Raw genomic sequence first — 26656 nt, 5'->3', positions numbered from 1 at the left:
GTTTGTTCCCCACGCCCCATGGTGTCTCCTCTCCAGGTTGGGGTGTGTGGTGGGGGGGTCGCTATGTCGGATGACGATTCGAGGGCCAGCACCAGCTCCTCCTCATCTTCATCCTCCAACCAACAGACAGAGAAAGAGACAAGCACGCCTAAGAAGAAGGAAAGCAAAGTCAGCATGAGTAAAAACTCTAAACTGCTATCCACCAGTGCCAAGAGGTGAGGCTGCAGTCAGTTTTCTCACTGGTTTGTTGCATCTTCCCTTCTTCCTCATTTTATTTTGCTCTGTTCCCCTGCTGCTCCCATTCCTCATCTCTAGCCCTTGTGCTAACCTTTCCATTCAAAGCTGCTATTGTCTCACTTTTTTCAGTATCTTGCTGCAGTGAGTGTCTGCCCAACTTCACTGCTCTCTGGTCCCTCTTCCTACTTATTCCAAATATTTTCCCGGGTTTTCTTCTTCTGGGCTGTTATCCTGACCCTCAGTTATTTATGGTGTCTTTTTCTTTTTCCTTACTAGCATTTGTTATGGGAATGGGGTAGGATTGACATCTAGACCTTTTTTATTTTTTTCTCCTACTGGAAGCTATTTGGTCCCGAGTAAGGCATTGCATTTCAACATCCATTTCCCTCTCTTTTGGGTTGGAGTCTAGAGTGTCCTTTTTTTTTTCCCCCAGGACTGATTTGGAGATTAATTAATGTTTGTGAAGTTTTGAATTTGCTTGCTTTGGGGGAGTGCATTCCAGTGCAAGGGGTATAATGTAGCCCGAGATCTTTACCAACAAATGCATTACTGTTATTTTTGTCTGCTCATCACTTATATTGAATTTTCTATGTATGATTGGATGCTGACTGGAATAAATAATCCACAGCAGGCCCACTTGTGGACATTCAGCTCTAAAATAGTCTTTGCTCACAGCACAGAGTGGGTTTGGGCTTTTCTTGAGGATAAAGTAATTTTTATTCCAGAATAATGTCTAGGGAGAGACACCTGCGTAGAACAGTAGTTCCAGAACAGCTATGTCAATCAGTTTTCTTCACTTGGACAGACTCTTGGAGCTACTCATTAAAAAAAAAAGTTACCCTTTCTTATTTATTCTGTGTGTCACCTGAATCCAGCACTATCCTGCTCCAGGGAGCTAAGCTGACAAATGGAGGTTTTCAAGCAAACTTGCAGTTCTTCAGTAAGAATAATAAACCATCTCGCTGAACAGCTTTGCCAAGCAGCAGAGAGGTTGTGTGTCAGTAGGTGTCTAAAGTGACTGGGGTTTTATGCAAATGCCCTGTCGTAGCAACTAAGTTCTCTGTGGCTTTGTAGAATTTAGGCAGTTTGGTTGTTCCAGATCTCCACTCAGAAGGTTTCCATGGTAAACTGACATAGATAGTGGCAAACGGTGTTTACATGTTGTGCCCTTCACTCTTTTAAGGAGAAGATTTTAAACTGCCTCCTGTGGAAATGCTGTGGTTCTTGTGTGTGACAAGTGGCAGGAGATGCTGGCTGAGTTTAAAGGAGAAGGGAGGCAGGCTGAGTGCTGGGTGGGGAAATCTGGAAGGGAAGCCTGAGTGACAGTAATGGGACTCCAGGGAAGAGGATGATAGCTGGTTGGGCGTTTTGTGGCAAAAGCAGCGTAAGCCCAGAATAGTCTGGGCTGGGAGGACAGGGAGTTAGCTGAGCACAGTGGAGAGAGGGAGCGTCTGGAGTCCTAGGGAGGGGAAATGTGTGGCTCTCGAGGGCGAAGAGAAGGGAGAATTGAAGGTGGTAGGAATGTGCAGGAGCTTCGGAAATAGATATTCACCTTCCTTAAAGTGTCCTTGAGAATGGCGCAGTTATTGACTCCCTCAGGGCTGTGCGGTTTTTTTTCTCAGGATGGTGATGAGAAACTGGGGGAGAGAGGAGGGAGCCAATTTGGCAATGACTGTTTCTCTCAATCTTGTAAGACAGAATTCCTTTTCAGACTACAGTTTCCTCTTGGTGCATCACATTTGCAGAGGTTTCCCCTCGTATACAGGCTGGTTGGCAGAGCAAAGCGGACAGTCTCTTCCACTGTGTGGCTGGCATCTTTGTGGGAGCGCGGAGCAGTGCACCTGTCTGGGTTCAGTGCACGATGCCTGTCTGCTTTCCTGCCTTCTTTAGCAGGGCAGGGTGCCTGTCCTGCTTGGGGGGTTTGGACTGCTGGGAGGCTGCAGCGGAGAATGCCTCTCTCATGTACTGTGGCAAGCTCGCAGTGACAGTGTGTCTGCAAGGAGAATGTGTTAACTGCTATCCCACAGTGACTTACCTTAGTTCCTTCTTGCTTTATTGCCACAGGATTCAGAAGGAATTGGCTGACATCACCTTAGATCCACCTCCCAACTGCAGGTTGGTGTCGATTCCTTCCTTACCTGAGGAGGGTGGGGAAAGGCGAGGGGCTGCAGTGTGCTGGTGTGTTGTAGCTCTGGATGCAGCAGAGGAACAGCTGTTTAGGGGTCAACAGTACTTTTGTGAATGCTTACATGACTTTAAATAGTTTCCAGGTGGGGGTGCCTCCAGAAATTGTATGTATTTTGACCAGTTTTCTGTTTGTTTTGTTTTTTTTTAACAATTGCCTTTCAATGTGTTATACTGTTTTGTGTGTGTGCGTTTCAGAAACTGGCCTGTAAGGAAGAGTGTGAAAACTTTCTCCTTGTTTGTTTTTGGTTTTGGTTTATAAATCTAATGCCTGACTGCACTAATCTTATATAAATAAGAGTCCTGCCAAGGAAGCAGAGAATGCTCTGAGGTTTTTAGCTCAGAGTTCTGTTGTGAACAGCAGCTGACAGTGGAAGAGAAGTGCGAATTCGTCACTCAGTGGGTGCCCCACTGGAACATGCATCTTAGCTGATGAAACAGAAAGCAGGGATATTCTGTTGCCCTTTATAAAGCAGCTTGTTTTTAAGTATGTTTTAGAAATTTGTATTTTTTTAAAAAACATCTAGCAGGTTGATTTGTTTCATTGAATGGTGTCCCTGAACCTCTTTGCATTTGGAGAGGAGGCATTTCTGGCATTCTGTGAAGGAGGTATTAAATACATAGTTCAAGAACTTAGTTTCAGTTTCCTGCCTTTATGACTCTGCCAATTCTAACCTTGCCTCTGACCTCCTGCCCCTCATATCTCTGCTGCCTTTGTGCCTCTACAGACTTTTTCTCAGGTGTCACTGGAGGAGAGGCCAGTCCTCTCAGGCATCTTGCTCTCTCCTGCAAGTTTAATCTTAGAACTTACATATTCAGGGCATTATGTATAATGCCACGTACTACCTGTTGTGCTGTCAGTTTAAGGGCTTGCCAAAGCTTTAAATCACATTTGAAAATGTTTGTGCGAAACTATATCCTGTGTTATATTGAAAACATCATATTCTTTTTTCTTTTTCTGGACATGTGTCTTACACCCCGCATCACCATGTTTGTATTTTTCCCTATTCTATGCCCAGTATTTGATACAAGTTCATGGTTAGCCGTGCTTGAATTTTTGGCCTTGCTGCAAAATGTTGTTTTTCTTTCAGTCTTACTGTAGTAATGGGAGTTCAAGATATTTAACACATCCCAGAGCAGCTCTGCATCTTGAAAGACAAAGGTTCCGGTTGTGAATGATTTTTAGTAAGAACTGTTTTTTACCACATCTTACATGAGGTATTTTTCTTCTTATAAAATATGACATACAAGATGCAATTACAAATAATGACAACTGTTTGACATTTCAAACAAAATAGCTTAAAAATAAATGTTTCATTTTTATTTTTGTAGCTTTCAGTGACTGTATTTTCATGGATGTAACCCACAGATCATCTGTTTAAAAAACAAAAACCAAAAAACCCAAACCCCAAGCACACTCAACACCCTGTGATTGAGCAGCTGTGTGGTTTTTACACATATGTGGGTAATATGAGGGGAAGTTTGTTCCAGAACTTCCTCTCCCCTCAGTACTTTCCTTGCTTCTGGTTTTCCCATAGCTTGCCTGTGTTGCCCAAGAGCTTACCTGGGCTTGTGTCTCATTGGCTCATAGTCCCTTTGCGCTTGTGTCTCCTTCCTCAGGCTGTGACTTTGATTTTCACTGGCTAGTGCAGTTAGTTGTGCAGAGGTGCAGAATATGTGCATGGGAACAGTCTCTGTTTGGCCTGCATTCAAAAACTAGATTTTTGGACTTGAAAACATTTTCTAAAAAGATATATTTAATACATGTCGCAAATTTGTGGGCTCCTGCTGGGGGCAATGCTGTCCTCATAACTGTCCTAGTGTAATGTATGTTTGGCAGCTACTTCTGAATGGATTTTTGTCCTCTGCATTGTTTTCAGTAGGCTAGTGCTCTGGAGGTCTTTATTTTCTGCAAGATGATTTGACTCCCAATACTAATACTGAGTTATGAAAGTTTAATATGGCTTTCAAGTTCAAAAGGTGGTTAGTGGTTAATATGAATTGGAGAATGACTGTTTGGACTTAAAGTGTTCTAAGTCTTTTTAGAGTGCATCTGGTGATCTCTTCTCCTACTTTGTTCTATGTCAGTGTTTAACTCCTGTTTTAGAACTCAAAGAACGTAACTAGGGACTTCTTACTTCTGGTCTTTTGCATATGCTGGTGACAGAGGAGGTGTCATGCCTTTGCTTTGGGTCTGCAGAGGTCAAAAATATGGTTCCATCTTGCTATGTAGGCAGTCCTGACTTTTGTTTGCTGGTAACACGAGTGTTGTGCAAAAGCTTTCCTGCTGTCTCTGTGATGAAGTGTCCAAAGCTTTAAGAAAAGTAAATTAAAGCTTTAAGTACTCTTCATTCACTTTGTGTCATTAATTCAACCCCTGTATCTAAGCATCTCCTGATGGTAGATCTGCTTATTGATGTGAGGTTATGGAACAAGTGGTTTTCCCCATTTTTAGGGGTGGGGAGTTACAGCACACAAAAAACAAGTGACTTGTCCAAGGTCATGCAGGAAGTCTCTGGCAAAGTGGAGAAATGAATGTAAATCTCTTTTGTTTCGAGCTAACTTGCAGCTGAGCTGTTTTGCTGGAACTGTGTGCATCAGTTGCATTAAGAGCAGGGCTTTGAATTTGTGCTTTATTGGGTGTCTGGTATTGACTGTATGTAAGCATGGTAATTTAATGTTATTTTTCCCATCTGTGTAGAGGGACCAAAATGGATATTAACTAGAATTAATGTTTTTTAATCTAACTTAGCCAAACTGAAACAAGTTTGTCTCCACATGGCTCATTTAAGTCCATATAGGCAAGACCAGCTGTTATTTAAACAAAAATAATTTTCGAACCTTCACTGAAGGAGGCATTTGCCTGCAGGGCTTACCATTGCTTCAGAGTAAAATACTATCACAAATTCATTATTTAAATAATAATAAAATACAGTTGTGTTTCTTGGCACCTTCAGCCCAGGTTTTGTAAATTCACAGAATAAGGACCAGATCTCCTTGAGAATCTCATGAAAGTTAACTGTCAGCACTTAATAAATATGTGTCTCAGTAAAGATGGTGGGGAGAAGTGCTCTCCTTTATAACATATGGAATATTAATAGTTTGCAAAACTTTGCAATGTGGAATTAAGATTTCTTGGCTTGAGAGAAGTCTGCATAAAATGTGTGGCTCAAAGGCAGTTTTGAACTCAACAGCTTCATATTATAATTAATATATTTCATCTACATACCATGCAAGTCTGGCATTTGTCTTGCTTACATTTTTTTTATAGTGCTTGTAATTTTTTGCAAATTATTTTTTTCAATACTTTCAACTCCAATAATGCTTTAAGTGCTTTTGCTTTTAAATCTAGTATAGTATCTAAGGATGGATTGCCACTGTTAAACTCTAATATCAGTGTTGTTTTTGTTACTTTCATGTGTGAAATAGCCCTTCCTGAACACAATCATTTTCTATAGCATAAACTTTCCAGTCTTACATTTTCTAACTAACAAGCTTTATTTCATTATGACTTTTTTTCCCTAATATGCACAGGCAGATTATTAGGTCAGGAATGACACAAATGCCAGCTTTTGCTTCCTTGTAGAAATAAAAAATTATTATCGCCTTTAAGGAAGGTGAAATTATCAGCTTACAAAAGAGGTTTTAGAACTCCTTTTTCTTGTTTTTTTTCCCATTGGGTTGTGTTGAAAATGTGCATGTTTTGTGTGAGAAGTTTCCAGATGTAGGATAGGAAGGACCTTCATGATTAGTGCTGTGTGTAGTTGTAAAATATCTTTGTCATATAAACTACCAGTGGTTCAACATTCCCTCCTTTCTTTGTTTGGCACGTGATCCCTGGAGAAATAACTCTTCCTTTTGAAATGGTGTATTAACTAATTTAGAAATCCTCTGCAGCTGTGTATGGTCTGGCTTGCAAACCATAAAAATAATGCATTTCTACACTGGCTGAATTTAAGTATGTGGAGGCAGCAGCTCCTGCAGACGAAGTCCTCTCCCCGATGTACTAGACAAAGGCGGCACAGGAGCAGTCCCTTGGCTGAGGATCGATTAGTTAATATTGCAGGGATTAACTTTTCAGAAGCCACTTCTGTTTTTATTTTAACTGTCAGAAATGTTTTGATGGCCAGGCTGTTCGGATGCTGTGGCAGGAGCTGGCTGATGCTGTGGTAGATTTTGCTTGGCATGTCCTGGCTTGGTAATTCCCCAATGAACTGCATTCTGTGCTCTTGCATGCCAAACATGGAAACGATGAATCTTGAGCGCGGCTGTGAAATTGTATCATGGCTAATAACAAAGAGGATTGAAATCCCTTCTGTGCTCACTCCCTTGTATACCACTTTATTTTATTATTTGACTTTCAGTTTTGCTGCCCTTGGAGGGCACTGTGCCACTGTGTTTATGATGCTGCGTATATGTTTTAGCTGACAAATTCTTGTATTTCCTCTTGGTTACACAGTCTTGTTTGGTTTTTCACTTGTATTCCAGTGCTGCTTTTCTAGATTTTTTTACTGGATATGTGTATAGCAGCAGTTTATATGTCTGGTTTTCTTTTAAGAAACATACACTGTAAATGTATGGTACTTCACAGACATAAATGGGAAAAAAATGTATGTGTGCTGTTTATACTTTAAGGCTCGAATCTATCTTGCCTTTTCACATGAAGACAAAATTACCCATGGATAACTAGCTCGTCTAGGGGATCGAGGAGGATGGGTTCATATTTGAAGATTTCAACAGGAGCAGGTTGCCAGAGCCTTGTGGTTTCTGAAGAATGGGCTGGTTTGGAGATCTGGTGTCATCGCGTGTGGCAGATGTTTGCTTTGGTCCTGCTGTTGGAGGGGGTTGTGCTGGGCATGGAAACGAAGCTCACCTGCACCGGGACATCAGTGGATTGAGGTGATCAGGGAGTTTGTGCATAGTGAAGCTTCTGCAGCCTCTGCTTGCACTCTTCTCTAATTCTACATGACAGACCAACCTTCCATGCAGCACCTTTTCAGAAGCATTTAATGTACTAAAAAAAGAGATACCATTTTATGTGAATGGGTTAAGAGGTTACTGCACACCTGTGCACACACCACGGTCAAAGTTAAGGGCTATGCTTTCCCCATGAAACAAAGTGCTTCAAACTAAGTTAAATTAGTGATGCAATTTAGTCATTATAAGTAAAATCTTGCCAATCTGTACATTTACTTGAATGAAACAAATTTATACCTATTTTTTCCCTCTGAGGCTTAACAGTGGAGGTCTAAATACTCACTTCATTATATTACAAAACCGAGGGGAGAACATGTATTGTCAAGTACTATAAATAAACTACAACTGTCAAAATAAGCACTGTGCACTCAGGAATTCAGAGGGGTTTTCTTGTTTCTCTTGCCAATTTGCAAATTTCAGCAACATGCAATTAAAATTCCAAGGCATTTGTGGAAAGTGTAATGGTTGCAACCATGCATTTAATACATATTTTCTGTGTGTAACGGGCTAATTGACATTACAAGGAGATGTTGCAGAGCTGGATGCTTAAGTTCAATATCCAGTTTGCAGTGTTCATTATTAACCTGGACTCTGGGGGAAGGAAGCTGGGGGAGAAAAGGAGAGTGGGGCATGCAGACTGTAGCTCGGGGAAGATGTGGTATTTTAATCTCCCCACTCCCTCCAGTCTCTTCCATAATTTCACAACTGAAAATATGGGTCAGGTAAGATGAAATGGAGCTGTTTTGAGAACTGGGTCCAGGCCAAGTTTTGGCAGTTCATTTGTTTAAGAGAAAATACAAAGTAATTGGATTAAAGAGGCTGTACGGTTAATGATGTAGAGTCCTGTTAGATTTCTTTGCTTCTGTGTTTCTGTGAATCAGTGTAGAATTTAGGTCTCAATTCCTCCAGGAGCTTCAACTTAGAGTCAAAAGTGAGTGTGGACCTAATCAGATAAGCATGTTAGATGTGTTTTGTACTTTGTATCCGTGTAAAAGACTGTTTAAAAAGATTGCTCATCTCTCCCTCTGAAGCTGCTAGGCTTGCTGGAAACACAGAGAATCTTCATCTGGTACTGAGAATTATAAAGGCAAAATGAGGAGGAACCTTCTGGAGCAGGTGGACTGCTAATATTTAATGCTTTTTCTGCTGTGGGTATCTGAACAATACATTTTGGCCAGCAGGCTAATCCCAGTGTCTCACTGGGAAAAATCAGGAGAGTGGTCTTGGTGTGTTTTCTTTTGATGCCTAGGATCATACAGGAGTTGCACACAGAGGTGAAAAGACCCCCAAACATTACAAATTTATTCTGATATCAAGAGTGTCTTTTTACAATAGGTGAACTGATTAAAAAAACCAAACAAACTACTTCTGATAGGGTCAAAAAACTTTGTCAGATTTATTTGAGACAGTGTTTGTTCTGCAAGGAGAACTGCCAGGGTAACTGTCTCAAAGGTTTTAGATGCAGTTTGAATATTTTCACTGACATTTTAAGGTGCTAATTTAGGTTACGACTGTTATGGATTGTCATATGTTTTCCATTTTTCAAGTGGACAACTTCTAGAAAGTTTCAGTGTTTTATATTCTGAACAAGTGTAGCTGCTCTGAGAAGTGGCCTATAAACAGTGGAGAAAGTGCAGTTTATTTCATTAAAGCACTGTTAGCTGCTGCAGATAGTTTTGAAAGATTGCTAAAATGTACACAGTTGTAATAATACCATTTGAAAGTAATTAGATCAATACTGTACTATACCACAAAAGGTCATTTTATCAGAAGTTTCTGATCAATCAGATTGTTGTAATACTGTATGTGCACAGTATTCTCTATATGTCTTAGTAACCTTTTTAAAGGAGGTAAATTAGGTGATGTGTACAAGCCCTTATAGTTAGTGTCCTCCTTGTCTTCCTTATAAGTTATTTTTCAACAAGAATTGTCTAGCTTTCTTTTTGATGGGGTAATTCTTAATTTGAGATTCTCATCATATTTTGTAGTGTGTTGAGTTCTGGTAAAAGTATTTATGCCTCCTTACACTTGGATGACTGTGGGAGAGAGAAAAGACTGAAGGCTTTAAATAGCTATGGCTAAGTCTCAAAATATCATGAATCTCACTGAGTTCTCCATTGCATTTAAGTTGTGGTGATGCTTTCCTTCCTACTTTAAATTGAATTTTAACAGCACCCTTGTAACCTAGGAAATCGGGCAGAAAGATGTACAGTAGCGACAAGAGTGACCTAGGAGATCTAAGTTTTGAATGTAACTAGTGCCTGACCTTCAGCTGCCCTGCTGCTTGTCTTTCAGCTGCATCCCAGGGTTGAAATCTCTAGTGAAATCTTAATATTTTCTTTAGAATAGCATCTTTCCAATTTTTCCATCCCCTCACTCCTCTTGTGAGGTTAATCAGATTGCAGGTATTGGTAAGACTGGGAGATGACTGAGTTGCAGATGAGGAGCAGGAAAGGACATAAAACCACTCAAGGCAGCAAGAATGTACAAGGCATTAACAGAGACTATAAGGGACAGCAGAGAAAGGTAGCCCATCAGGATGACTGAGGTGATTTTACTCTGGTTGCTGAAACAGTTGCAACAAAGTTGGAGGTAGAGACAAGACTGATGCTTTTTCTGCTCCACCAGTTTATCTCCGCTTTCCGCTCCTTGCGCTGTGAAGAGCAGAAGACACAGGGCATCCTCCTCTTGATGGATGGGGGGGACCATCCATGGGCCACTCTCTTCCTAGGCATGAGCAGATTTTTGAAACAGTAAATCATACAAGCTGCAACAATAGTTTTTTTCTGTGGTGATTGTTTTACACCCCTGCTTAGGAGATAAAATATTAATTTAGTAATAAAGTGAATGCATTTATATGATTTTATAGTGGGAACAACATACTTGAAGAAAGATATGTGTAACAGGTGCCCCGCTGTATCTTTGCAGACTTCCTTGGAACTGCTGCTTGAATCATGTGTGATTCTTGAGCCATGTCCTAGAAGCACATCAGTGAGGTGTGAGAAGTGGGGAAAAAAAAAATGGGGAAGTGATAGCAAGCAAAGAAGTAGAGGGAGTGAAAAGCAGGTGGAGAAATGGAGGAAGAGGACAGAAAATGTAGAGAGAAACAAGTGACTCAGTCAATCCCAATCAAATAGCCTAGTATTAAAGACAGGAAGGTGCGATTTTGTTGAAGGATTTGTGAATCTGAATCTCCCAAAGGAGCACACCTTGTTTTTGTGGCAGCTGGAAGAGAAGTATGGCAGAAGCTGTTATTCAGTAAATTCCATAATACTGGAAACACATATTCACTGAAACTGTTAAAAGATCATTTTAGAACAGATAAGGTCCTTCTACTCAGTAGGCAGTGAGGCTCTGGAAACTCTTCTGTAGGAGGTTGTGAAGGCAGATATATCAGCATGTTCAAAGGTGGGTTGAACAGATCATGAGCAACAGGTCCATAAACAGACACAAAGAGAAAAGTCAGGCATGTGCCCTTTAGGACCCCATATCCAGTGGCTGTGGATTCTGAGGAAGTACAAAGGGAATGGACTACAGAGAGTGTCCACCATCACCTATTCTGAGTAAGCTCTTAATCACTGCCAGGAGTAGGGTGCTGAGTTATATGACCCCAAATGGTCTTTTTATGTTCTATGTGGAATACCCACAAAATTACCTCCTTCCCCCACCCCATTGTCCCTCATTCCACTCCACTAACTTCAGGCTCTTTTCTATTTCCTTGTTCCAGTTGACATGGCTTTTAGCCACAGAAAATGTTCAACTTCTGCCCTTCTTGCCTCTCTTCTTTTTCTGCTTTACCATTTAAAGCAAGATCTTGTTTCCTATCACTCAGTCACTTCTTGCTTTTGTGAAAGATTAACCTTCATGCATTTGTGGTGCTGAATTTAGACTGTAAGCTTTTCAAAGTAAAGCACTTCTTTAATTTTTGTTGGTGTTGGCAAAGTGGTATGTAAATTTCCATCTATGTTTAAATGTCCTTTATTAAAAAAGTAGGTTTAGTCTTGGGCTTGTAGGTGTCACCCTATCCTCCCTTCCCCAGAAAAGTTCTGCTTATGTTGCAAAATTGCCATTTTTTCCCCTTATCTGATAGAGGTAAATAAGTGAGTTGTTTTATTCAGCAGCTGTTGTCTTATCTTGAATATGTGATTTGGTTATTTTCTGGTTTTATGCACACCAAGGTTATCACAGCTGTTACTTTGTGATTCTACTACTTTGTAATAGGATAGTGTATTTTGAGATATGTTAGTGTTGGGGTTTTTACTTCCTGGATAGTGGCAGAGAAATAATGAAGCTGTCCAACAGCTAATCTCTTTCTTTGGTGTCTTTGTGCTCCTACTTCACCTTCCACCTCAATATCTAGGAGGACTGTAACTGTTTGTTAGGGAAATACGTGTTAAAATGCATAGCTATTACATGTGTTGAGACATTCCAGTTTCAATTACTTAGTGTTCAGTGTGTGTACTCTTAATGACTATAAATATTACGTTACATACAAGGTTTTGTAATGTATCAGGTATGTGTTGTACATTGTTTTTCCCACAAAACCCACAAATTTTCTAATCCCACGGACTGGGCAGTCTCTACTTCCTTCATTGCATTTCAAGGATTTTGCCTTGTATTTCACAGAAGAGTCTTATTTACGAGGAGATGTAAAGTCCAGTCAAATAATTAAAATTTAGCATTGGGATTGTTCAGGTGCACATTTCACTGCATGCTGAGTAGCACAGAACTAGCCATTTAGGACGTATTTATTAACTAGATTTTGTCTACTGGCTTTTATCAGGAAAGACTGAAAAGTAGGGTTTGGATAGCAGAGGCTTGTGGTAACACCTTGCAGTGGGGGTACAACAAGGGGTCCAGCAGTAAGTGGTAGCAGCAGAGTGAGAGGCTGTGGGTGAGGATGTGCTGTGACCTCTTTCATGACTGGCTGAACAGCTGGGTGAGTTTTTTTAGTGATTCACAGCTGGACTTAGAGAGGTAAGGGTGGAATGCTGATTTAGCTTTGGATCTGGAAAGGAGAGCTATCTTTTGCCTACTGAAATCTGTTCTGTTTTCAGCAGTCTTCACTGATTCGTAACAAATGAGGAAAAAAAAAAGATGGAGCTAGAGTTGATGGCTGAACTATGACATACTAGGAAAGAGTGAAAATATAGGGTGGGATTAGATGTAACAATTAAAATCGGAGAACAAGAGAGAAAAAATGTATATTGGCAGATCCCTTTCCACTAGTAAATCTTACAGGCTCTTGCAGAGACTCTGAGCAATCTCTGTACTTCTTTTCTAGGTTTTCCTTTCCTTCATCATAATCTTACGTGTTCCAAGTCACCAGTGTGGTGTAAGTTCTGGAAGAAGAAGCTAGAGTGCCTGTTCTAGCCCATGGAGCTGGGCCTCTTTCTGCAAGCTATCTCAGCCTTTTAAAGAAAAGTGCTAGTGTCTCCTGCCTCCTTATCCTTCTGAGCTGAGCATATTCTGGTCCCTTCTCTTTTCTGATGGCTGCACTGATCCTTCAGCAGTAAGCTATTACATCTGTCAAAGTCTGCAGCCCATGCCTACAGGGAGCTGAAGAGGCAAAGTTGTCCTGTTGACAGAAAGAAAATGTATATTAGGGATTAAAAAATAAGCAGACATAACCATTCTTGGTTTTATTAATTTACTTGCAAATGAAGTAGCGGTGATCAGCTAAAATACTGATTGTGTATATAGTTGGTTTTTTAAAAAAATTTCTACAGTATCTGGTCATGAATCAGAGTAGCTTGATGAAAGGGAAAGAGGAAAATGTTTTTAAAGTACTTAAATGGGTAAATGGGATAATCCTGAGTTGCAAGGTAATATAGAAATTGAAATTTATCATCTTTATTTATGTAGTACACTTTGGTTATTGGAAAAGTGTTTTATTAGCTTGAAAGGTTTCTAGTCAGGAGGATACATCTAAACTTCACTTGGAAGTTATGAAGACATTTGAGTGTGTGGAAGATGAGCCTGTATGAGCATTACACAGCAGGCAACTATATGCCAGGCGAATGAAAGATTCTTTGGTTAGTATTTTTACTTATCCTCCTCTCATGTACGCATTGAATGTCACACCTGGAAAGTCATTTAGTTGCTGTTTTAGCAAACTACTTCTTTTCAGAGGGAGAATCTCGTATTTTTAGATATTAAAATAATGGAACTATATTGTTTACTTCGATTGGCTTTCCTGAAAGATGTGCCATATCCTAATGACATACTCGGTCCAGTGTTAAATTTCAGTTCTTGTTGGAGATAGTGAATGAACTGTGTCCAGAAATAAGTGAGTTTGCGTGTCCCTGCTTATATTACTAGAGTTCAATGTCACTAAAACAGTTTGTAGAGCTTAATGTACAATATGTATTATCTATGCATTTTTTTCTGTAAAGTGCCAGATTGTTTACTGAACTGTGTGAGCACTTCATTGTTTTATATATAGGCAATGATTTTCTCAGCTGGTTATACACAGAGGGTAAGCATTTTTTTGTCCTTTATTTATTTATTAATTATGCTGAGACAACGGGATGGAAGAAAGCATTCTTGCCTTTGGCGTCTGAAGGAAAGATCTCTTTTTTTTTTTAGTGTGCTAAACAGGGATATTTTCTAGTAAGGGTTATATAATATGATTATGAAGTTACCCTTCTCTTCCAGAGGGTCATATATGTGATCTCTAGTCAGTACAGAGAAACACTTTTGACCTTTCTGTCTCTTTGGACCCATTACTTGTTGGACATAATGGTCCTTCTAAAATTGCTTAATTGTTCCAAAGAGATCATTTGTGCTTACTCCATTAGTGCCATTTGATGCTGCCTTTCTACACACTGCCAAAAGTGCATGGTATATTACATTTTTATTGTTATGTAAAGCAGCTGTAAAACAAACTGTGGCTGTGTGAGTGTATTTCAAATCTTTGCTATTGGCTACTTTATTTTTTCCCTTTATGTCTCTAACTTTTACATTTGTAGTTTTGCCACCACAGGGAGCTGATGAAAAGCAAACATATAGACGGTTAAAAAAAAAAAAAAAAGGTAATGCTCTGCACAGATTCACATTGCTTTCTTACTCATATTTATTATTCCGTTTCTCAGTATTAGAAAGGATAGGAAGGACATGCTGTGCTGGGGTGTTTTTTGGTCGGAGGATTGGGGATTTTGTCTTTTCTTTGTATTGCTTTGGCTGTTAAAGTCCTCTGATTTTAGGAGGCTTCAGGAGTTGTAGACCTAGTGGCCATGCAACAGACGAAGATAAATGTATGACAGTAAGACATTGATCTGCATGAGGGGTGGTCTGTTTAACTCCCTTTCTTTAATACTTGCCTGCCTATGGGCTGTCAGGCCCATGTGCATCCTTAGCACACTCACAGGGTTATGAAAGGTGATTTCTCGTACATGTTCAGGTTTCTCTTTACAAGTAGTACTGAAAAAAACAAGGTCTTAAATTATCCTATTTTTTTGATTCTTTCTGTATGTCTTTAAGTATGCAGTAGAGCACTATGTCTTGTAGGAGTAAAATTACGACATGGATACATTTAAGGGTCTGACTTTCCACAAAAGCTGTTTCCAGTAAGAGTACTCATTGAGATGATGAGTCTCTTGATCATTCTTTGCCCTAGTGGGAAAAGTGTGTGAAACCAGCACAACAGCCACTGGGCAACCTTTCTCACCATTTTTATACCATGCTGGTCACAGCTGCTAAGACGTTTTTAATAGGTAGACTTTTTCTTAGTTTAAGCTGTTTTTTCTGCTCTAATTGGAGCTTGCACAGCTTAAATCTTGCTTTCCAGTCTTTTCAGAAATATACCTGAACTCAGCTGACACTGAATCAGAGCTACCTTCCCACTGTAACCTGGGCTGGGGAGACGTACCTACTTGGCTGGGGCCTGTTTTACGTGGATTAAAGGAACAGAAACTATAAAGATTAAAAGATGCTCAGGAGGGGAACATATACTTGGATTTTGCCAGCAGTTAAAAGTAAATCTCTTACTGTAAGGAAGATTCTAAATGGTGTCTCTCAATATGTATTTTGTGGTGGTTGAATTGTTCCAAGACTGAACTACTATCAGACTTCAACTTTGAAATTATGAAGTAGATTTTAGCTTGATTTTTATTTTGCCCGCCATTTCATTTTGCAAATTATGAGGTAATTCAGAGTCATTTGCACATTTTAAAACTGTTAGATACTATCTAGGACAACAGCTCTAGGGTAACAGTGTTGAATCAGATCTGCTTTTTGTCAGCACTGTTTTTAAAGCATGTATGTGTGTGCAAACACATATTTTGCATTCACTTATTACCACAGTGCAGTTGAAGTTTTGAGAAAGTAAAGGGTTATTTTTTTCCTTTACTTTTTCCCTCCTAAATGTGCAGAAGTAGCTGTGTGGAAAAGAATTTACTGTAAGATCCAGTTTCCTTTTCTTCAGCATTAATTTTATTTGTGAAGTCAACAGAGTATGTGTTTTCATAAACTGCAAACATTGCATCACCCAGGAGAAGCAGCACAGATAGGAAGGTCTCTTAGGGGTGTGCAAAACCGACTCCAAGGATAACACTGACTTTCCAGTTAATACCAGTAGTATAAAGGGTAAAGTCAAACTTCTTTTCATGACTGAGAGGGGATCAGTGCTGCCATAGTGTATATTCTTGTCACTATTTTGTAGCAAAAATGATAATACCATTCTAAATCCACTGCAATGGAATACCTATAAGAGTGTGTGTGTTCACATGTCACTGAACGGAGTGAGTACAGCTATGAGGGTGTACAGGTTTTGTGTACTCCAATATTATATATGAAATAGTGTCTGTATGATCAGAGCTAGATACAACAGGACCATTTTCACACAAGTTTGTTAAAAGATGTATGATGTTTTTAGAAAATTCAATCTGAATGTTGTCACACTCAATCAGGATGCCTCATTTTGTATATCACCCATCTGGGTTTCCTTTTTGTATCTGATCCTGTCATCAAGTAAGAACTAATTGTGCTCTTGTGCCCTTGGCTAATCATAGCAGACTAGTGGCTTTCTTCTAGTCTTTGCAGTATTTTGACTTGGAACAATACTGTACGAGAACACTTTTTTTATTTATTGTCTGTTTCACTGTTGAAAATATGCCTTTTAAAAAGAAATCTGTTCCAAATGATATTTTTTGTCAACAAGAGTTGACAATACATATCATTTGTATTGCATTTCTGCTCCAGAATTTGTTTTCAAGTCCTCAAAGCTGGGCAATATAAGTGAGGCCTTTTCATAGGTATCAGATGTATGCTAATGAATCTGGTGTAAAGATGGAGGATCCTGCAGAATGAAACATTGAAGTGTGTATTTTTCCTCAACTGCAGTGTTGTTTCCATTAAAATAAATGAGGAAAATTGGAATTGGTTATAGTAAGAAGCAGCGCAGGCTGGTAGTGGATCTCAGGATAGGCAACCTTTGTATTTAGGGATCAGTCCTATAGCTGAAATAACATAAAAGCTCTGTCATTTCTTTGAATTGTCCTTTTCTGTCCTGCCATTACCAAATCAGTCAAGGTTTCCACTGAAATTGTTACGCAAATGTCATCAGTCCTCAATCTGGTGAGTTTTCCTCTGAAATCTACTTCCACTTGCTTTTACAAATGTACATTGACATCCCTGTTTAATGAAGTGTTTTGATTGAAGTCATACTTTTGTTTGATGCAGCTTACACTCAGATAATGGTAGTTAGATGCAAATGGAGATGTACACCTTTCCTGCAAGTGCCCAGAAATATCATTGCAAAAGGGTGGCATTGATTCCTTTTTAGGCTGTTCATCCATGACCCTGATGATGGCACCTGAGAACTTGCTTGTGCTCACAATAGAAGCTGCAACTGTTGACTAATTGCTTCTACAATGAGGTTTAAAATAGCCTGCTGAGTATGTGTGATACCAGAGGTTTGGGTGATGCTACATTCAAAGTTCATTTGCTTTTTTAATTCTCTCTCCCTCACTAGCATCTTCAGCCATACACACCATATTTCGTTTGGTTAGTTTGTGGTTTGTTGGAGTGGTTTGTTCGGTTTGGTTTACTTTCCAAATATAGACATACCACCATTGAATAGGGGACCATTTGTAATGCTTTTGGTATTTGTTTTCTCATTTTTTGTCATAAACCTTATGCCTGAAGTTCATAGGTTTGAATTTCTTCTTTGCTCATCTTTCTCTGAAGTAGATAAGTTTACTCTGGAAGAACAGACATTTACTCTGTCTGGAAGAACACAATCAGGATGAAATACTTCTGTCATTTAACTGCTAACTTCATGCTGCACTGAATTCTAGTGTAAGAGAAAATAAATTAGAAACATCTGTTTTCTTTTTCTCATAACAGAAGAACCAAGAGAGATGTTCTATTGAAATCAAAGAAGGCAAATAGAAGAGCAATAAAACGAAGTTGTTATATGTGTATTTCACACATATAATTAGTCTCTGGAACTTACTGTCATAGGGAATTACTGAGGCCAAGAACATAACAGAATTTGAAATAGAATTGGGCAGGCATTTGGCTACCATCAGTGTTCAAAGTCAGTGTTATTAATTATGGTTATTTGGGAGTAATATTAAACTTACACTCCTAGGTTTAAGCAAGATACCTTGAGGTCTTGTACCAGAAGTGCATGGTGGAGAGGATTTTTGGGGCTGGGGGGGAGTTGTTTGTTTCTTCCAATTAGATTTGCCTATCGACTAAAATCTGCTTTAATTCCGAGCAATACATTGAGGTCTTTGTCGAATCCCAGCTTGCACAAAGTGTGTTTTTTCTCTCCTTCCACATACACATCTGCACACCTGTCTTGTATTTCTTTGGGACCAGAAATCCTCCTCCCATACTGACTTGATCCCTTTTCATGCTCCTTTTCTACATCCCTTTCCCTATTGGGTCATCCCAGAAATGACTTTTATGCATTGTGTGTGCTCAGGTTGCAAGGGAATGCCTACGGAAATGACCTACAAAGTGAGCAATAGAATCCAAAGACTTATAAATGATTAATACTGACACAGAGCAGAAGCCACAGTGGTGATTAAACTTGAGTATGCTGTAATGAGTGAAATCACTATATTTCTGTAAAGGAAGTGATGATGGTAGCAAGCTCTTTACCATGGCTTGCCTTTTTAATAAGTGGCACTTCAGGTTACAGAATTAATTCCACAGAGTGCAAAAATATCAGGAGTGAAGAAAGAAGTATGTTAAAAGGCTAGACTATTACAGTTGACATTTATGCCTGCAAATCTCAGCAGGACTTTAAACTATACAGTTTTTACATGTTGGGGCTAGGGAAGAGAAATATCTTGATACGCTAAAGATTTATTTAAAAAAAACCAAAAGACAACAACACACCCCTCCAAAAGAACCCAAACTCAAAACCACATAACAGAAAAAACCAACACAAACCCACATCTGTAGATTCCGAGAGAAAAGAAAAGGTAGTTGAGCAAAAACTAATAGAAACCAAAATTAGAAATACCTAGGCTTTAGTCAAAATATTCCTGGCCTCCAAATTCTCATATTGGGAGTGTAGGAAAGGTAACTTGAATAAATATTGTCTTTAAACAAAAGAACCTTAAAATGTCTCCTGTAGAGGAGTTCAGCTCTCTGCAAAGCTCTGTGCTTTCCTTCTAAGGTTCTGCTCTTGTGTAATTATCTATAAACCACTATCAGTTTAATGACAGAAGCAAAGCTTGTTTCTTGTTTTGAAGATGCTCTGCAGCATTGATTGATAACAAACTTTTAGATTTTACTCTTCCATAAAAAATACAGTATTTTGTCTTTTCATGGGATGCAGTTGCAACAAAGATGCTTTCAAAAGTGTTTTTTGCTGACAGTGGGAATTAGGAATGCCTTTATTACTGGCTGGGCTAAGTGTGATGAAGCAACCCCCCCAACCCAAGTGCTCTGCAGTGATCTGGCTTTTGGAGTTGCTGCTGGCTTTGTTGGGGGGGGGGGGTGGGGGTGGATGGTTGGGGGGGTTGCTGGATTCCCAGGAGGTTTCTGTACACTGCATTGCATATGAATTAGTTCTGTCGAAGTTAATGCAATTTTTGTCATTGACTTCAACTAGCCCAGGCTGATACAGAAGTACTTGCCTTTAGAAAGAGACTTGAGAAATGTATGCTTACAGGAAAGATCTTTAACAATGCGTGGCCACAAACTTTGAATTAGAGAAAGAAACTTGCTCTTTACAGGCCTTGTGCTCACTAGCGGCATTATCACCTATGGTTATAAGTTTTCCCATTTTGAAAAAAGGATCATGTGAATCAGAAAAAGGCTTAATTCAAATACATACAAAGTAATGGCTCATCTATCAGCTTCTGGAATGCTGTCCACTTCATCTTTTGGATAAGGAGATTTTGGAGAGGAGAGATGGAATTTATTAATTAAGGAACAGGAGGACTTCTCATGTGAAGACACAGGGATTGTTTCCTTAAAAGAAAACAAAAAACCAAACCAACAAATGTAACATTTACAGAGTCATAGAATATGCCAAGTTGGAAGGGGTCCACAAGGATCATCAAGTCCTACTCTACTCTGTGAAGCACCATCCTCAAGGATCACACCATGTGCCCAACGGTATTGTCCAAGCACTTCTTCAACTCTATCAGGCTTGGTGGTGTGACCCCTTCCCTGGGGAGCCTGAGTCTTTTCCTTATTTTTTTAACCTCGAGTGAAAATAGAGAGGAGGTTTTTTCCTCTTCTGAGACAAGAACAAAAGTGTATGGAATGAGATGCAAAAAAATAGTGAAAATTAATTTGTTCACTTTTTTACAGAACAAAATGGGGCACAGGGGGTCCATGCTGTATTATCCTGAAAGCAGGAATTAATCAAGCCTCAAAAAATCTCAGACTTCTATGGAAGGAAAAATCAGAATTACTCCAGCTTATTCATTATACTGATTTCAGAAGGAAAACGTGGATGCCTGGTGTTGAGGCTTGAGCAGTTACCACTGAGGGTGTTGCTATGGTAGAGGAGAACAGAAGACTTGGCAGAAACCTTCTGATGCCCATCTCTGACCCATTTGACTCTGGAAGCCAGTGAGATATGAGGTGTTAAACTAGGTGGACATCAGATCAGATCCAGCCTGGTGGTTCTATATTTCTTTTGATAAGCTAGTAGGTAAAATTTGCACTTGACCTGTGATCAAAATCTTTGCAGTAATGCTGTCTCTACTATACTAATGTGTGAACTGAACTTTATTTTAACATTGTTTTATAGGAGGAAAAATGTGTTTAGAAAAAAAACCTTTGTAAGTCATGTGGTAAAAAGGTTTGTGCTGTATGAAACACACACTTGTATATATATGTATATATACATATATAACAAAACCATTATTAAGCGTTATTACTAAAAGTATTTTCTGTTATCTTTTTGTCAAATTAATACACCTCTCAGAGAATTGAGTCTTAAAGCACGAAGAAAGGACTCACGTTAGTGTTTGACTCCGGTACTTAAGGTTGACTTTACCTGATCAGATTTCAAGTTTGTAGTATCATTAACTCATGGCTTGAAAGTTGCATGAGTTTTGTGTATATTTATATAGAGTGAATTAAAAAATTATGTTAGTATTGGTTAGTTTCTAATCTGTTAATGATACTGTCATTGGGATGATTTTTTTATGAGTGATGTGTTCTGCTCTTCTGACACATACAAGCTCGGCAGAAGAATTATTTTCAGTTATTTTACCTTAATTGGAAAAAAAAGTTGTCTCATCATAACTTGTAACTACATTTGATTTAAAAAAAAAAACCACAATTTTTTTTAAAAAAAAGGACAAGTCACTTTTAATGATAGGAACGTCAGCTGTCTTTGGTAATTGTCTATTCTCACTAATTTGTTAAGAAGGTAGTTTGTGTGTACTCTAAGAGTTTGTTTACTGGCCTTTATGAAATGAGGTCTTGACATAGAAACTTTAATGAGGAAATACCTGCTTATTATTTTATCTTGAAAGTTCAGGTGGGTTTGTCTGGACTGGATGAGAAATTTTCCAACATAGCATAAATAGTGTAAATATATTTACATTGTAAACGTATTGCTGTTTGAACATCTTTATTTCACTACAAGAAATATTTGAAATGCCTTTTAGTAAGAAAAATCAAAGTGAATGGATCTGGAGTGACTGGAAACAAATCACTTTTCTTTGTACTTAGAGAGATTTTCCCTACCTTCATACCCAAAACCCCTGAGATTTATAGCTAGTGAGAGATTTATTTCTCTTCTGTTGTTATGTATGTAAAATTGCATCAAGCATGGGTATTAAGGCTGGCAGTTCTTACACGTGTTTAGCCATACCACTGCCGTGCTATTACTCTGTTTTCATATTTGTGCCTAATTAGAAGCAACGTCTTCAGTTTGTGTTCAAAAACTTAATAGTGTAGTATTAGGTGCAAACTGCTCCTCTATCTCCATGTCAGTTTTGCAGTTTCCTAGGCATTTATGGAAATGGTTACAGCATAACAAAAGCTAGGCGCAACTCTCAAAACACAAGCCTAATCTTGTTACTGTTGCTTCAAAGTGTAACTTGTAACAATGCTGAGGTTAAAAGGTTAGAAAATGTGTGCTGTTCTCTGTCTCGAAGACACTTGCACGTTTCTGTGAAGTGTGCTCTCCTCCTTCTGCCTCTACAGTAGAAAACTACTTACTAGAACTACTACAAATTAAAATGTTACTGCCATCCAATGAAAAAAATGTGTATTTTAGACCTTTTTTTGTGAATTTCGTGGATTGCACCAGAAGTTTGTGAGGAGAATTTCTTTCTCTTTTAATGACTAAAAAGCCTCCATGGCAACATACATGTAGTATTATTTAACGTGAGTAGTTTCAGGTAATTAAAGTGTAAATTTAGCATGATTTTTTTTTTCATGACACTGAAAAGTTTAAATTTAGTTTAAACTAAGAATGTCAGTGATCAGCTCAAGAAGCAAGTTTCTAAGCCATGTGGGACCAGGAGTGATGTTGAGGAGGATGCCTGAATTTCTTGTGCTCCCTGGCCATTCCCTGTTCCCTGCCTACCGTCGTCCTCTGTCAGCAGAATTTTACTGCCACACATGGAAGTTATCTTTTAGTTTATTAAATTATTGCCAAGTAATCTCTCTTTGGTGGAAATCAGGGAGGAGGAGACACCAAGTGCTGGCTTGTGTTAATGTGACATGTTTTTCATAAAAGGTATAAGTGCTAGCATGCCCTAATTTGAAACTATTATTGCCTGTCACTTCATTGCTGGATTGTCATTAATGTTTCCTTACATTTGGGACATTTGAAAATTTCCGAATGAAAGGGTCATGAAGTAAAGGTATTGGGAAGTTCAAAATTCCTGTGTAAGTTTTTTTGCATTGTATGGGGAAGTTGCTTAATGTCAATTGCCAGATAGGGTTCTGGAGAAAAAAAAAGGATAATTTGTGAAGGACTATATGTGTTGTTCAAGTTAAGTTGCAAGTTGGTCACTAAACTGTATACATTATTTAAGAGCACTGCTTAGTCCTCTTGTGGCTCCTGTTGTGGATTAAATTTAATGTTCCTAATACTTTGAAAGCAAAAAAATAAACAAAAGTTTGGGAAGTTACTGCAAATGCCCGTTTAGGCTATCCTTATGCATATGAATCTGCTGTAGAAAAATCAAAATTCTATTTTTCTTATTAAATCTCTTGATAGATTTTTGCGGGGTTTTTAAGGTTTTTCCCTCTAACCAGCTTTGATATATTTGTATCTACTACAGTGAACGTTGGTTAGCTATTGTGACTGGCTCATGTTATTAATGGGAACAACTTTCAGTGGTATATAAACAATTTTTAGTGGCTGCTGTGTAGCTGGCTGGCAGCTGTGCTGTATTGCAGTGTAGGTAATCTTGTTTTACTTAAAGCAAACTCTCATCCTAGATTTCTGTTTCTAGTCTGTGCATGCCAGAGTTTCAACACTCAAAGGCAGTGTTTCCAAATTACTTTACTTTTCTGCCAGGTAATTTTGATAGTTTAGAACTGTGAAAATCAGGAAAGAGTTGCTCTGGGTAGTACAGCATAATTGAGAATATTTTGTTGCTGTTTTGAGAAGAGTAACCAAATTTTGGGCTGTTATTGGCTGGTTTGTGTAGTTTTGCTGTTAGCACCCACAGTGAAATAGGTTCATTCAAATGCAGTGATCTTGATTTATTTAGTGAGTGGCAAGGAAAGGAGGTTTAATGTAGATAAAAGAGGAAAGAGAAGGGATTAAGCTTAGACTTTTTTTTCTTTCTATCTTTCATGTATCTTTAAGATATGTCCTTCAAGACATACTGTATTTTGTTCAGCAACATAATGTTATCGGCATCAGTATCTGTATGCTGATGGGAAGCAATATAAAGATGTGAAGCCAAGATAAATGGGATGGCCTGTGTCTCTGATTAACTGATGTTGACTCTACCTATCATACATCTAATGGGAAGGAGACTCTCTTTGTTGATTGGCTGATGGATTTGATGGCTGATGGTTCTAATTTGTAGCACGTTTTTAGGGCAAGTTGGTTGGTAGGTAGGTAAACGATGGGACAGGTAGATCAGTTTAGAAGCATGTGGTACAGGAGCAGGTTTCTTTCCCTTAGGTTATGTTCTCTTGAAAACTTCAAAGTTGCATATAAACTAGTAATCTTAAAATACTACTTCATCTGTTCTGAGTACAGATTTTAAGCAGAATTCCTGCCATTCAGTGCAAGAGAGATGTTAGTGTATCTCTAGTCTGGAAGTGTATTGATTCCCCTCTTTCAAGTAGCCCTTTTCCTCCCCATGGAAGTAAGCAAGGTGGCTCAAGGAGGCAGTTGGATGAAGCCTCAAGAACCTTGTCCTTATTAATTTGAGGAACTCAAGAGTCTTGTTTGCTTTCAGTTCTCAGCATAGCAGAGGCATCTTGGTAAGTGTTACACCTCTTTAACTTTCTGGGGCTGTTCTTTTTCAAGCTGGTTTGTAGCTGCTGTTGCCCTTTCAATTTAACTTATTCAGGGTATGCATTTCTTGATCTACAGAATTATAATGAAATCAATAGGGCAAATGGATGATGAAGTCCAAAATAAATGATCCACTATGTTAGCTTGGTGCTGGATGGGTAGGCTTATGAAATAGGTAGGATCCTCTGGTTTTTTTTTTTACCTTAACAGTACAAATGACTTGTGAAGAGACAGAAACATCCAGGTCATGTGGGTTCAAATGCATAACTTTTACAATTGATATACTACAGGGCACTTAAATATTTATGTTGTAGTGGGGGGTTTTACCTGCCTAGTAAGGTTGCCTTCCATATTCTCACAGTGATGAGAACAGGACAGGAGATGGGCATGATAGACAGAAACACAGATGTAGGTCCCAGCTTGTTTCTGGAATGGCAGGTTGATTGTAGTAGATTTCTATTTTCCTTAGTGGACAAAGCACACTATTTAGGAAAGAGCCATCTTATCATTCAGTTGAGCACCTCTAGGGCTTATGGAGGGGAAGGAGGCATTATTGAACTGTTCAGAGGGGGTAGTTTCCTTTCCATGTATGAAAAACCTACTATATCCCAGTAAGTGCCAGGAGGAAGTAGATATGTTTTCTTTTCAGGAGTATACCACATTTAAGATTAGTGACACAAGAACTTTCATATTGATTAGCAGTATTGATTGTCTTTTATTTGTCTTTAATTATAGGTCTTTAATTATAGGTCCGTCAATTTGATGCTAGGCAACCAGTTTAGGGTATGCTTGCTTTATGCAGCTATTAAAATTACAGAAATAAATAGGTTCACTATTTATATTTCTACACCAATTTCCAAAAACCTGTTGGAATATAAAGAGGCCCCCCCCAAATGGTGTAGTTGCAGAAATAGTGCATTTGTAAAACTGCCTGGTTTTGCTTACCAACTGTAAATTACACATCTGTTCTATAAATACATAAATAATTTGGAGATGAGGTCTGATGATGTGTAATAATTTCTGTCCCCATGTTGGTAGTTGATAGTCAACAGACAAATGGCAGGAAGGAAACTAATTCTAAAATAACATGAGGTTATGTTGGCAGACCACAGATACTACCATCACATCTTCTTGTCATTTTAAATGAGATGTTGCTAATTGTTAGGTGGGTCATATTCTCTCTTACTCTTTCCCAGTTTGCTTTATTGTTTCTTATACAGGGTATTAGTTAATAGGACATGTAAAGTAACATTTTAATTTATTTAAAATGGGACATTTTAATTGTTTAATTTTTGATCATGGCCTCAAACTAAATCTATGAGGAGAAAAGAAAAATATTTGCATACAGTGAAAATAATTTCATTGATTACTTAGTCTGGCATTTTCTGTGTTTCCATACTGTACATACTGAAGTCTCAGACTTACAGGAACAGCCTTTCTGTAGTCATGTTTAACAGTGAAAATGTTTCTACATGTACGTAGTGGGACAAACTGCCAGTACTTTGCAGTGGAGAAGGCTACAAAGAAGCCACTGGAAAGAAAAACTGAAACCCTTGAGAACTGAGCAGGCTGGATTTATTTTCAGTTTTGGAACCGAAGCTAAATGGATTAATTTCTCTTGAACCTTTTTATAAGGACTTGCTCCTAAGTTGGAGTGATTATTGTTCAACTAAATAGAGCTGCAGCACACTCCTGAGAGTATCATAAGTCTCCTCCTGACCTCCCTGAGGTCAGAGCTGGGATTTTATTTTAAATCTTTGAAGCTTGGTTTAAAAATCAAACTCTGCAGTGAAACTGTTTAAGAAGGTTGGCCTTTTCACCAGGGAGCTTAGTAGTAACTTCAAGTGATATTTTGCAGAAACTGAAGTATTTCAGGTAGAAGTTCTAAATTTGTGAATACCCCATGACATTTCTGTTCCTGTTGTAATAGAAAAAGAATGAGATCTTGGCTGTGGTAACTCTTGGTTGTTGTGTGATCTTTTTGCAAAGTATTTTTTATATAAATTGGAAAATGCAGTCTTTCTTTTTTTTCTTCCCACAAAGAAATCCCCCTGATCAATTTTCCTTGAAGTCCCATAAATCCCTGCATTACACCTTATCAGCTCCATTATCAGAGCTATTTAGTTATTTAGTTCCTTTTTTAACCTAGTAAGAAAGTAATTCATTGCACCGTTTATCCTCCAGTTTAAGCTTTGTGCCATTGTTCAAACCTTCCTAATTTTACATTAGGTTGGTACTTAAGGGAAAAGCTTTCCCAGATGCTAAAACAGAAATTTTGTGCATGAAAATGCAGAGAAGAATGATATTATTTCTAACTCTAGAGATGTGGTGGGATTTGTA

At 38.6% G+C, this 26656-nt stretch overlaps 1 protein-coding gene across 8 annotated transcripts in view; it reads left to right on the top strand.

Moving 5' to 3' along the window:
- Positions 1-26656, top strand: part of LOC136295797 (ubiquitin-conjugating enzyme E2 E1) — a 44751-nt gene that overhangs the window by 2566 nt on the left and 15529 nt on the right. For 4 of the 8 annotated variants that reach the window (XM_066194466.1, XM_066194449.1, XM_066194441.1 and 1 more), the window contains 2 exons: positions 37-215; positions 2302-2352. In XM_066194466.1, coding sequence (XP_066050563.1) covers positions 64-215; positions 2302-2352 — 203 coding nt within the window. In that variant the 5' untranslated portion in view covers positions 37-63. The remainder of the gene's footprint in view (positions 1-36; positions 216-2301; positions 2353-26656) is intronic. The other 4 variants (XM_066194482.1, XM_066194491.1, XM_066194474.1 and 1 more) reach the window with 1 other exon arrangement.

This window comes from Chamaea fasciata, unplaced genomic scaffold (genome assembly GCF_029207755.1).
Source record: "Chamaea fasciata isolate MVZ Bird 193981 ecotype frontalis unplaced genomic scaffold, bChaFas1.0.hap1 SCAF_1, whole genome shotgun sequence".
Taxonomy (NCBI): Eukaryota; Metazoa; Chordata; class Aves; order Passeriformes; family Sylviidae; genus Chamaea; species Chamaea fasciata.
Note: the sequence above shows the minus strand (reverse complement) of the source record. Positions and strands in the feature narration are given on the sequence as shown.